The sequence below is a fragment of the Berghia stephanieae genome, chromosome 6, assembly GCF_034508935.2.
Source record: "Berghia stephanieae isolate SIO BIC M18660-M18661 chromosome 6, UCSD_Bste_1.3, whole genome shotgun sequence".
Lineage (NCBI taxonomy): Eukaryota > Metazoa > Mollusca > Gastropoda > Nudibranchia > Aeolidiidae > Berghia > Berghia stephanieae.
This window is the reverse complement of record NC_088365.1, coordinates 1,004,292-1,016,791: the sequence shown is the minus strand read 5'-3', so window position 1 is coordinate 1,016,791 and position 12,500 is coordinate 1,004,292. Positions and strand designations below refer to the sequence as shown.

Here is a 12,500-nt window from a genome sequence, read left to right as displayed (position 1 = left end):
AAGGAACCAAAGTAAAGAAATGATAACAATATTGTTAGATGTATAACAATATCGCGCGCACACAAACACGCACAAACAAACAAACACACACACACACACACACACACACACACACAAACAAACAAACACGACCATTAAAAAAAAATCAGTTTCCTGAGCACGGATCTCAGGGGCCCTGATGTTAATGGACAATTCTTGGAACCAAAGTAAAGAAATGATAACATATTGTTAGGTGTATAACATTATCACGCACACACACACACGCACAAACAAACACACACACACACACACACACACACACACACACACACAAACAAACACGACCATAATAAAAATTTAAAAAATCAGTTTCCTATGCAGAACTACTGTTATCCCAGGGTCCCACCCTTATCACCGTGTGTAGTCATTGAGAGGAGAGTCACCTGGACGCGGAATTGGCGCTGAATGTAACGCACAGGTTGTCTCTGGCAGTTCTCAAACTTCAAAAGAGAACAACAACTGATAATAAATTCTTAATTAAACAGTTACTTGTTTGTATCTAGAGAATGGCGGGATAATAAGGTATATTGTGTAAAAAGGAAATGGTGGGGGTGGAGGGGGGGGGGGAGAGATATATGGGGTGAGAGAGAGAGAGAGGAGAGAGAGAGAGAGAGAGAGAGAGAGAAGAGAGTGAAATAGAAAGAGAGAGAGATAGAGAGAAAGGAGAAAGAGAGAGAGAGAGGAGAGAGAGAGAGAGAGAGAGAGGAGAGAAGAGAAATAAAGAGAGAGAGAGAGAAATAAAAAAAAAGAGAGAGAGACAGACAGACAGACATAGAGAGAGACACATAGAGAAAGAGAGATAGACAGAGACACAGAGAAAGAGAGAGAGTGAGAGAGAGATAGATTGAGAGAGAGAGAGGAGAGAGAGAGAGAGAGAGAGAGAGAGAGAGAGAAAATATTAAAAATAATACATAAAAAGAAAAACAGAAAAATAATCGCCATAAATTGCATTCTGTTGTAAAAGCATCGAAAGGTCGACGCTTTTTCTACTCTTTCTATTTTCTTTTAACGTCTATTCATTAGCTTTCATTAGCATGACCATTTAGTTTTTTTCAATTTTCTTTACTTTCGGGTTTGTTTGTTTGTTTGTTTTTTCTTTTAAAATTTTGTTTACGAGTTGTTGTTATTGGAGATATCTATTTGATTTTGTTTGTGTCGTGTTTGTACATAGATATATGTGTTTATCTTTCTTTGTTTTCTTGTTTTGTTTTGTTGTTTTTCTTTTGTTTTTAATAGCTGTTTTGATGTATCGTTGTATTTGTTTTGTTTCTGTTTTTTTTTTTTTGTTGTTGTTTTTTGTTTGTTTGTTCTTTTGTTCTAAAAATAGTTTGCCAATGTCCCTTCTGGAATGACTTTATTTTTTTCTAAATATTTCACCAACGAGTCTAAGTAATTTGTATTTGGTTGTTCGATGCTTTTTATTCCATTTCCAGTCTTTGAAAAAATAAAATCTTAAAATTAAGAAATTGGAAGTGGGAAAAAAGAACTAAACTAAAAAGCAGAGAGTTCCTATAAATAACCAGTTTTTGATTGAAATTGTCCTGTATGGCCTTACAGATTATTGATGCTAATGGACAATTCTTTGTAAAAAAATTGAGCCTTTTTATATCGCGCAATATCCACTAAAATATTTTCAACGCGCTTTGCTTTACAAGGGGTTCCTGGTCAATAGCAACATTTAACATTTAGGACGGACGTGACTGACGATACTACATTTTTTTTTCGGACAAAGGAACCAAAGTAAAGAAATGATAACAATATTGTTAGATGTATAACAATATCGCGCGCACACAAACACGCACAAACAAACAAACACACACACACACACACACATACACACACACAAACAAACAAACACGACCATTAAAAAAAAATCAGTTTCCTGAGCACGGATCTCAGGGGCCCTGGTGTTAATGGACAATTCTTGGAACCAAAGTAAAGAAATGATAACAATATTGTTAGGTGTATAACATTATCACGCACACACACACACGCACAAACAAACACACACAACACACACACACACACAACACACACAAACAAACACGACCATAATAAAAATTTAAAAAATCAGTTTCCTATGCAGAACTACTGTTATCCCAGGGTCCCACCCTTATCACCGTGTGTAGTCATTGAGAGGAGAGTCACCTGGACGCGGAATTGGCGCTGAATGTAACGCACAGGTTGTCTCTGGCAGTTCTCAAACTTCAAAAGAGAACAACAACTGATAATAAATTCTTAATTAAACAGTTACTTGTTTGTATCTAGAGAATGGCGGGATAATAAGGTATATTGTGTAAAAAGGAAATGGTGGGGGTGGAGGGGGGGGGGGGAGAGATAGATGGGGTGAGAGAGAGAGAGAGAGAGAGAGAGAGAGAGGGGAGAGAGAGAGAGAGAAAAGAGAGTGAAATAGAAAGAGAGAGAGATAGAGAGAAAGGAGAAAGAGAGAGAGATTGAGAGAGAGAGAAATAAAGAGAGAGAGAGAGAAAAATAAAAAAGAGAGAGAGAGAAATAAGAGAGAGAGAGAAATGGAGAGAGAAATAGAGAGAAAGGAGAAAGAGAGAGAGAGAGATAGAGAGAGAGAGAGAGAGAGAGAGAGAGAGAGAGAGAGAGACGGACGAGAGAGAAAGGGAGAGATAAACTGTCTTAACCAGACCAGAAACGTTCATGGATACACAGTTTTGTGTGTTGGTCCATTATACTTCCGGATGGCAATGTTGTGAGCTTCTTAGCCAAACGCATACTATCTATACGTATTATTAGTATTATTATCATAATAAACGACGTTGTGATAGACTCCTGATCTGATCTCTGTGATCGTTTCTTTACCTTGGAGAGATGAAAGGATTAACTTCAAAGAGACACCGCTACAGCAAAGCTACAATATTATCAGAAACCGCCAACCCTTGATCAAAGGTAAACAACGGTTGTATTGAAACCTTATCGCCTATCGGTGCTTTGTTGTTGCTGATCTTTAATATAGCTATATATATATATATAATATATATATATTATATTACTATATAATATATTATATATATATATATATATATTATATATATTATATATATATATAGTATAATACATCAACCTCCCTCCCTCCCTCCCTCCACCAACCCCAAACACACACACACACACACACACACACACACACACGCATTTAGACATACACATGCACGAACAAACAAACAAATAATAAAAAAAAAATAAAAAAATTCCCTTTATTCATCCCATAGGGGAAATTTTTCTCTAGGGTCTATTCCAACGGAAGACTGGAATAACCCAGGCGTGAGCCGCAGTACATCGCCGCAAATTGAGCTAGGGCGAGGTGACTAGCTCAACGCGGCGGGTGATGAACTCGGTACCTTCCGGGTACGAAGCAAAGACCGTACCACTGAGTCACGCTTCCCCATACAAAAACAAACAGTTATGTAGTCTTGTGGTATGACACTCGCGTTCGGATCTGAAGGTCCTGGGTTCGAGCCTCGCTCGACGCATAGTTGAGTCCTTGGAAAAAAAAGGCTTTTTACTCACATTCTCTCGCCCTACTCAGCTGTAAAATGAGTACCTGTACCTGGCCGTTAACAGCGTTGTCTCTTTCCGAAAAAAAAAATGTAAAATCGCCTAACAGGCGTCATGTTCGTTCTGCATGTTACGTGTTGCTGTTGGCCAGCGACACCTTGCAAAGCGCTTTGAGCACGTTTAGTAGATAATATTGCGTCATATTTTAGCTCAATTATAAAAAAAATATTTTTTAAACAAACAATCAAACACACACATACACACACACAATCAAACACACACACACATACACACACACACAATCAAACACACACACCACAACACAAAAACACACCAAACACAAACACACACACCACATACACACAACACTACACAACCACAACACACACACACACAATACACAAACACACAATCAAACACACAATCAAACACACACACACATACACAAACACACAATCAAACACACACACATACACAAACACACAATCAACACACACACACATACACAAACACACAATCAAACACACACACACATACACAAACACACAATCAAACACACAATCAAACACAAACACACAATCAAACACACACACACATACACAAACACACAATCAAACACCACACTACACATACACAAACACACAATCAAACACACAATCAACACACACACACACAAACACACACATACACAAACACACAATCCCAAAACACACACACACATACACCACACATACACAAACACACAATCAAACACACACACATACACACACATACACAAACACACAATCAAACACACACACAGACACACACATACACACACACAATCAAACACACACACACATACACACACATACACACACACACACAATCAAACACACACACACATACACACACATACACACACACAATCAAACACACACACACATACACACACATACACACACACACAATCAAACACACACACACATACACACACATACACACACACACACAATCAAACACACACACACACACACACAATCAAACACACACACACACACATACACACACACAATCAAACACACAAACACAGACACACACATACACACACAATCAAACACACACACACACACAGACACACACATACACACACACAATCAAACACACACACACATACACACACACACATACACAATCAAACACACACGCACACACACAATCAAACACACACACACATACACACACATACACACACACACATACACACACATACACACACACAATCAAACACACACACACATACACACACATACACACACACAATCAACACACAGACACACACAATCAACACACACATACACACACACACACACACACACAATCAAACACATACACACACACACAATCAAACACACACACATACACACCATACACACACACAAACACACATCACACACACACACATCAACACACACACATACACACACATACACACACACACAATCAAACACACACACATACACAATCAAACACACACACACGCCATCCGCGTTTATGAGTAATGCTCGCTGAACTGTATTAACCTGACTATAAACGTTCATGGATACACACAGTTTTGTGTGTTGGTCCGTTATACTTCCGGATGGCAATGTTATGAGCTTCTTAGCCAAGCGCATACTATCTATAACACTTGGCTAAGAAGCTCAAAACATTGCCATCCGGAAGTATAACGGACCAACACACAAAGCTATGTGTAACCATGAACTTGTATAGTCCGGTTCATACAGTTTAGTGAGAACTACTCATAAAAGTGGATGGCAAAAAACAATAACAAAGACATGAGTGACGTCATCTTCGTTCTATCTGTAGATAACGGACCAACACACAAAACTATGTGTCACGTTGAAAGTGTATAATCTGGTTAATACAGTTTAGTGAGAACTACTCATAAACACGGATGGCAAAAAACAATAACAAAGACCTGAATGACGTCAACTAAGAACTATCTATACCATTTTGTGAGATAAAAAAATGGACATTTAAAATGTTAAAACTACTCACCCAGTGTTGAGTGGAATAGTGTAAAATCCAGGGGGTGGAGTCGGAGGTCTGTTGTAACAGTAAAAATCCTCCTCGGTTTGTGTTCCGATTGACACCATGACTGGACAGCGAGTTTTCATACCCCTATTGGTGCTGCTACTACAACTACTGCTATTTCCAATGCTACTGTAGCCGTGGGCGCTGTTGTTGTTGTTGCTGTTGCTGCTGTTTTGGTGGTGATGGTGATGGTGTTGGTAGTGTTGGTGGTGGTGAGTTTTGCTGCTGTTCCGCCGTAAGACTTCCACTACGATCGGTTCTTTGGCGGATCGAAAAGCGTCCACCGCCTCTGTGTGGCTCGATTGAGAGAGGTCCTGTCCATTCACCTGGGGATGACAAGAAATTACAATATTATTATTATATTATCTGATTATAGTGGAATTTGTAAATATATTAATTAATGTGGATAGATGAATAATGAATAAATAAACAACCAAACAAACACAAACAAAAATGTGTAAATAAATGTTAAAAGAATAAATTAAACAAACAAGTTATAAATATTTATTAATTAGTAACTAATAAATACACGAATGAAATAAAAATAATAAATAAATAAATAAATAAATAAATAAATAAATAAATAAATAAATAAATAAATAAATAAATAAATACAAACACAAGATTTCAATAAGTTTCCTATCTCCTCAATAATACCGCCAAATTTCTCTCAAGATTTAAAAATTATTATAACCATTACATAACCACAATAACAAGCAGCACCCTCACCCTCCACCCCCGGCCTCCCCCCAAATGCAATACAACCCCCCCCCCCTCCCCACCTCCTCCCTCCGTCTTCATGATGTCTTTAATTAATAACAAATTAACAATCACAATAACACCATCACAATAATCGCCAGATAACCATCGGCTTCATTCAATATCAAAGATCTTACACCCACACATCGATGTCGGAGTATAATATCGTATCGAATGCAACCTGCTGAACTAACCTGCCTATTATTAGCCACAGTCCAAAATTAATCGAGTGAGCAGTCCGCTCATGCGTAACATGCATTGTGTACTCAACATCACCTCTCTCTAGTCGTAATATCTTACAATGTTACCGAGTACAAATTCATCAACGACGACAACAAATTCTTCACACGATTGGGTTGTTTTGTTTTGTTTTCAATTTAACAAGAAAAATGGTTCACTTTATTTTATCCAACGATCTCTCTCTCTCTCTCTCTCTCTCTCTCTCTCTCTCTCTCTCTCTCTCTCTCTCTCTCTCTCTCATTCTCTGCCCCCCCCCCTCTCTCTCTATCTCTATCTCTCTCTCTCTCTCTCTCCCTCATCTCTCTTCTTCTCTCTCATGCTCTTTCTCTCTCCCTAACTCCATCTCTCTCTCTCTCTCTCTCTCTCTCTCTCTCTCTCTCTCGCTCTCTCTCTCTCTCTTTCGTCACGCTTTCCCCTCTCTCTCTATCTCTCTCTCTATCTCTCTTCTTCTCTCTCTCTCTCTCTCTCACTATTATATATTACTTTTATATATATATATATATAATCCTCCTCCCCCTTCCCAACCCCACACACTCCAAACATTCCGCTTTGAAAAAAAAAATCGAAATCAATATCGGAGTCATAATTCGACAAAGAAAAAAATCGATCTTTAATCAAACAATGCTTTTTTAAAAATCCAACAGCAGCGTTATAGAATGAATGAAGCTGACGTCACTCGGGTATTTGTTATTGTTTTGTTGTTGTTTTTTTACCGCGATTTGTGTGATAATTCTCACTTTAAATCCTTCTAACAGACTGTTAACGTTTAGGGTTACACATGATATTGTGTGTGTGTGTGTGTGTGTGTGTGTGTTGTAACGGTTGATATAGTAGACCGAACTAATGAGTATTTTACCAAAATGTATAGCATCAACACTGGGCTGAAATGATTTATAATAATATATAGATTTTAAATGGTTAAAGATGATACCTTTTTTCTTTTTATACACTGGGTTAGAATAATATATATATTATATATATATATATATTATATATATATATAGGTTTACAACGATTATAGATTATACCTTATTTTTATAGATAGTATGCGCTTGGCTAAGAAGCTCATAACATTGCCATCCGGAAGTATAACGGACCAACACACAAAACTGTGTGTGTCCATGAACGTTGAAAGCCAGGTTTAATACAGTTCAGTGAGCATTACTCATAAACGCGAATGGCCAAAAAATACAATAACAAAGACCTGAGTGACGTCATCGTCGAATTATCTATAGATAGTATGCAGATGACGTCATTCAGGCCTTTGTTATTGTTCTTGCCATCCGCGTTTGTGAGTTGTTCTCACTAAACTGTATTAACCAGACTATAAAAGTTCATTGTTACACAGAGTTTGTGTGTTGGTCCGTTATACTTCCGGATGGCAATGTTGTGAACTCCTTGGCCAAGCGCATTCTATCTATACAAGACATGTCAAACAAAAAAGAAAAAACAAGAACGAAAAACAGATTATTTATCTATCTATCTTTCTTTATAGAGATTCATAGTAGCCTCGTTATCGTGTTTTACGACCTGTCTAATTTTCCTCAGTAAACGAAGTGTGAATGAGTACCTGATTACAAGACGAGGCGAGACGACGACGGTTTATGCTACTGTAAAGGTGTTAATAATGTGTGAATGAATCACAGTAGTCCATCGTACTGTATCTGTATCTGTAATAACAGATAATATTTTATTGTCGGCTCTGTTTGTATAAGCGGTACACACGTCTTACAAGCGACCTACATTTCAACAACAACAACAACAACAACAACAACAACAACACCAACAACAACAACAACAATAACAAAAAGATTAATTATTTTTAAGAAAGAAATAAACAAACATACCAAAAATAAAATAAATAAATAAATCAATCAATCAATAAAAATAAATAAATAAATAAATAAATCAATCAATCAATAAAAATAAATAAAACCCGAACCATCGTCAGTTTGGTAAGAGCTTTACAACGGTAAGCAAACGACCCAGGTTTGAGTCCGTAGTGATAAGTTTACATCGTACATCGTGCAGCTATGTGGTCTAGTGGTATGACACTCAATTTCGGATCGGAAGGTCTTGGGTTCGAGACTCGCTCGGCGTATAGTTGAGTCCTTGGAATAAAAGCTCTTTACGCACGACATTCTCTCACCGTACTACTCAGGTGTAAAATGAGTACCTGGTCGTTAACAGCGTTGTCTCTGTCCGAAAAAATTGTAATATCGCCTAACAGTACAGGCGTCATGTCCCGTCCTACATGTTAAGTGTTGCTGTTGTCCAGGGACCACTTGTAAAGCGATTTGAGCACGTTTAGTGGATATTGGGCTATTAAAAAAATCATTTTAAAAAAAAACAAAAAACTATCTGGACTCTCAGAGAATTTTTCTACTTTAAAAAAAAATGTGTTAAAATGAGATTATATACATATATATATATATATATATATATATATATATATATATATATATATATATATATATATTATATAGAGAGAGAGAGAGAGAGAGAGAGAGAGATAGTTTTATTCAACTACCACTAACATGTAAAAACTAAAAACTTTAGCTGTTATACGCCTATAATTTGTCTCAGAAAAATGTAATAAATGGGCATGGGGTATTTATTATAAGTAACCCGGGTAAACTACGGATAAAGTCGGTGTTAGGGTTGAATGAGTTAAATAACATCTCAGAAAAGAAAAGTATCTGTTACAGAATTTCCAGCACAAAACAAATACCGACTTGAGTAACTGTAGAATTCCAGCCAATAAGGTGAGAACTGGAAAGAGAAACAGCGTTCATACAATAAGATAAACACACCCCACCGATATTTCTCTCTCCACTCTGTTCCTTTGAAGTTCTCCTTCCTTTGTGTAATTATCTAAAGCCGATATCTTGAGATAGATATATCTAGCTCGTAAAAACAACAAGAGAAATGGGTATGCGATTTCACTCGCGTATAATCTTTGTGTGAAAATATAGATACCGATGACGTCATTGTAAAATAAATAGACGTATAGGTACAGAGTACAAGAGTATTATTAATCCGTGAGAGCAAAGTAACAAGAGTATAATATGTAACCCATCGTCTCAAAACGGTATTATGTCGGAAGGAACCAGATGCTTAAAAGCAAAATTAAATGTTAAAACTGGTCAAAATATAAATTGTTGGCATTAGCACCCTAAAATATGATTTCCATTCTCCTCGATAAAACATACAAACTCAACACGATATTTCTGGCTATAAATTTCAATTTTCAACATCTTAACCAACCCGACTTAATACTGTTTTGAGGCGAAGGGTCACATATTCAATGAGAGCGAAGTACCAAGAGTATAATATTCAATGAGAGCGAAGTACAAAGAGTATAATATTCAATGAGAGCGAAGTACCAAGAGTATAATATTCAATGAGAGCGAAGTACCAAGAGTATAATATTCAATGAGAGCGAAGTACCAAGAGTATAATATTCAATGAGAGCGAAGTACAAAGAGTATGATATTCAATGAGAGCGAAGTACCAAGAGTATAATATTCAATGAGAGCGAAGTACCAAGAGTATAATATTCAATGAGAGCGAAGTACCAGGAGTATAATATTCAATGAGAGCGAAGTACCAAAAGTATAATATTCAATGAGAGCGAAGTACCAAGAGTATAATATTCAATGAGAGCGAAGTACCAAGAGTAAGCTATCCAGAGTTCTATTATGTTGGTTGAAACTCTAAATATTTCGAGGAATTGTCCCCCTTTGGATAGATAACGGAAGCTTATATATATATATATATATATATATATATATATATATATATATATATATATATATATAACTATATATCTGTCGATCTATCTATCTATCTATCTATCTATCTATCTATCTATCTATCTATCTATCTATCTATCTATCTATCTATCTATCTATCTATCTTTCAATCTATGTATCTATCTATCTATCTATCTATCTATCTATCTATCTATCTTTCAATCTATCTATCTATCTATCTATCTATCTATCTATCTATCTATCTATCTATCTGTATATATATATATATATATATATATATATCTTTCTATCTATCTATCTATCTATCTTTCTATCTATCTATCTATCTATCTTTTATCTATCTATCTATCTATCTATCTATCTATCTATCAATCAATCAATCATTATATCTATCTATCTATCTATCTTTCTATCTATCTATCTTTCTATCTATCTATTTATCTATCTATCTATCTATCTATCTATCTACCTACCTAACTAGCTTGCTAACTATTTATTAACCTATTCCTAGAACTCTCTCTCTCTCTCTCTCTCTCTCTCTCTCTCTCTCTCTCTCTCTCTCTCTCTCTCTCTCTCTCTCTCTGTTCCAACCTGCTGGACTGACAAATTCAATGGAGCGTGAACCCTTTCTTTTTTTTTTCTTTTTTTTTTTTTAAACAAAACTATTCAGATACTTTTTTTTTTTTTTTTTTTTGTTTTAATTTCATCAGCGATTTTGAGGGTCGGTCGCTGGCTGGATTAAGTTAAGAATAGCCTCGCTAAAATCCAATTCCATCAAAGTGGTTCATCTCACGCCAGGCTCATGCATACTTGATGGCAATAGGGGTACGCCATATGGACGGACGGCCTGGGTCTGGGTCTGCTGGCCTGGCTGGGCGACCACCAAGTTTGACGCCCATCACCATCACCAACCCAACCACCAACCACCCACTCAACCATCTTCCTCGTCCCATTTTCATTCAAAATGGACCTCACTGCCACCACCCACCATTGCCAAACACGCACACTCACTCTCTCTCTCTCTCTCTCTCTCTCTCTCTCTCTCTCTCTCTCTCTCTCTCTCTCTCTCTCACACACACACACACACACACACATACACACACACACACAACCGCAATTCTCACCCAAAAACCCCCAGCAATTTTTTTTTTGTCTCGAGGCTATCTCTACACCTTGTGGAATTGAAAACAAATTTTTGTTGTTCTTTTGGGGTGGTTTTTTTTTTTCTTCTCACAAATTACATTGTCACCCAGTTACATTTTAAAAATTCGTTTAATAATAATATATATTAAAAAAAAAACACAAAAAAAAAACAAAGGAAAAAAAAAGCATGGGAGATAATGATATGGTTGGGGGGGGGGGAAGGGGTGAGGGGTAGAGAAAGAGTGGAGAGAGAGAGAGAGAGAGAGAGAGAGAGAGAGAGAGAGAGAGGGGGAGAGAGAGAGGAGAGGGAAAGAATGAGAATGAAGAGGGAGACAGAAAGAGAAAAAAAAAGAGGGAGCGGAGGGAAAACAGATAGACAAACAAACAAACAAACAAACAAAAACAAAAACACCAAAAAAATTTAAAAAAAAAAAAAAAAATAATATATATATATATATAAATATATATAATATATATATATATATTTATAATATATATATTTATATATATATAATTTAACGTAATCCTGTCGATAAAATTCTTTATGTAATTTGTACCTACTCTTTTTTTTCTGGCACTGTAATTAGAACAGTCTAATTTATTTGATTGCTTGGTTAATTATTGTAATTATCTATATATATTGTTTATTTACTTATTTATTGATTTATCTCTCTATTTATTTAATTATCTATTTATTTATTTATGAATTGATTTATTTATTTATTCATTTATTTTTTAAATTAATTTATTTATGTTATATATTTTTCGTTTCTTCATTTCATTGCTTTATTTTTCATGGGTAATCACTCCTTTATTATTTACTCAATTTGTCTTTGAATTATTCTAACATTGAAGAAATTAATATCTAATATGACATCCATATCTCGATACAAATGCACATCTCTATTAATCTACGCTCAAAAACCCTTATTTTATTTCGTTGCA

At 36.0% G+C, this 12,500-nt stretch overlaps 2 protein-coding genes across 13 annotated transcripts in view; one reads left to right on the top strand and one right to left on the bottom strand.

Moving 5' to 3' along the window:
* The window catches only part of LOC144975943 (E3 ubiquitin-protein ligase PDZRN3-like), a 509,994-nt gene that overhangs the window by 130,110 nt on the left and 367,384 nt on the right, over positions 1 to 12,500 (bottom strand). For all 12 annotated transcript variants that reach the window (XR_013646001.1, XR_013645999.1, XR_013645998.1 and 9 more), the window contains one exon: positions 5,602 to 5,963. Coding sequence is in view for 7 of the 12 variants with exons in the window: in XM_078920167.1 (XP_078776293.1) it covers positions 5,602 to 5,963 (362 nt within the window). In the remaining 5 variants the exon portion in view is untranslated. The remainder of the gene's footprint in view (positions 1 to 5,601; positions 5,964 to 12,500) is intronic.
* The window catches only part of LOC144975946 (uncharacterized), a 551,710-nt gene that overhangs the window by 478,067 nt on the left and 61,143 nt on the right, over positions 1 to 12,500 (top strand). The window lies entirely within an intron of this gene.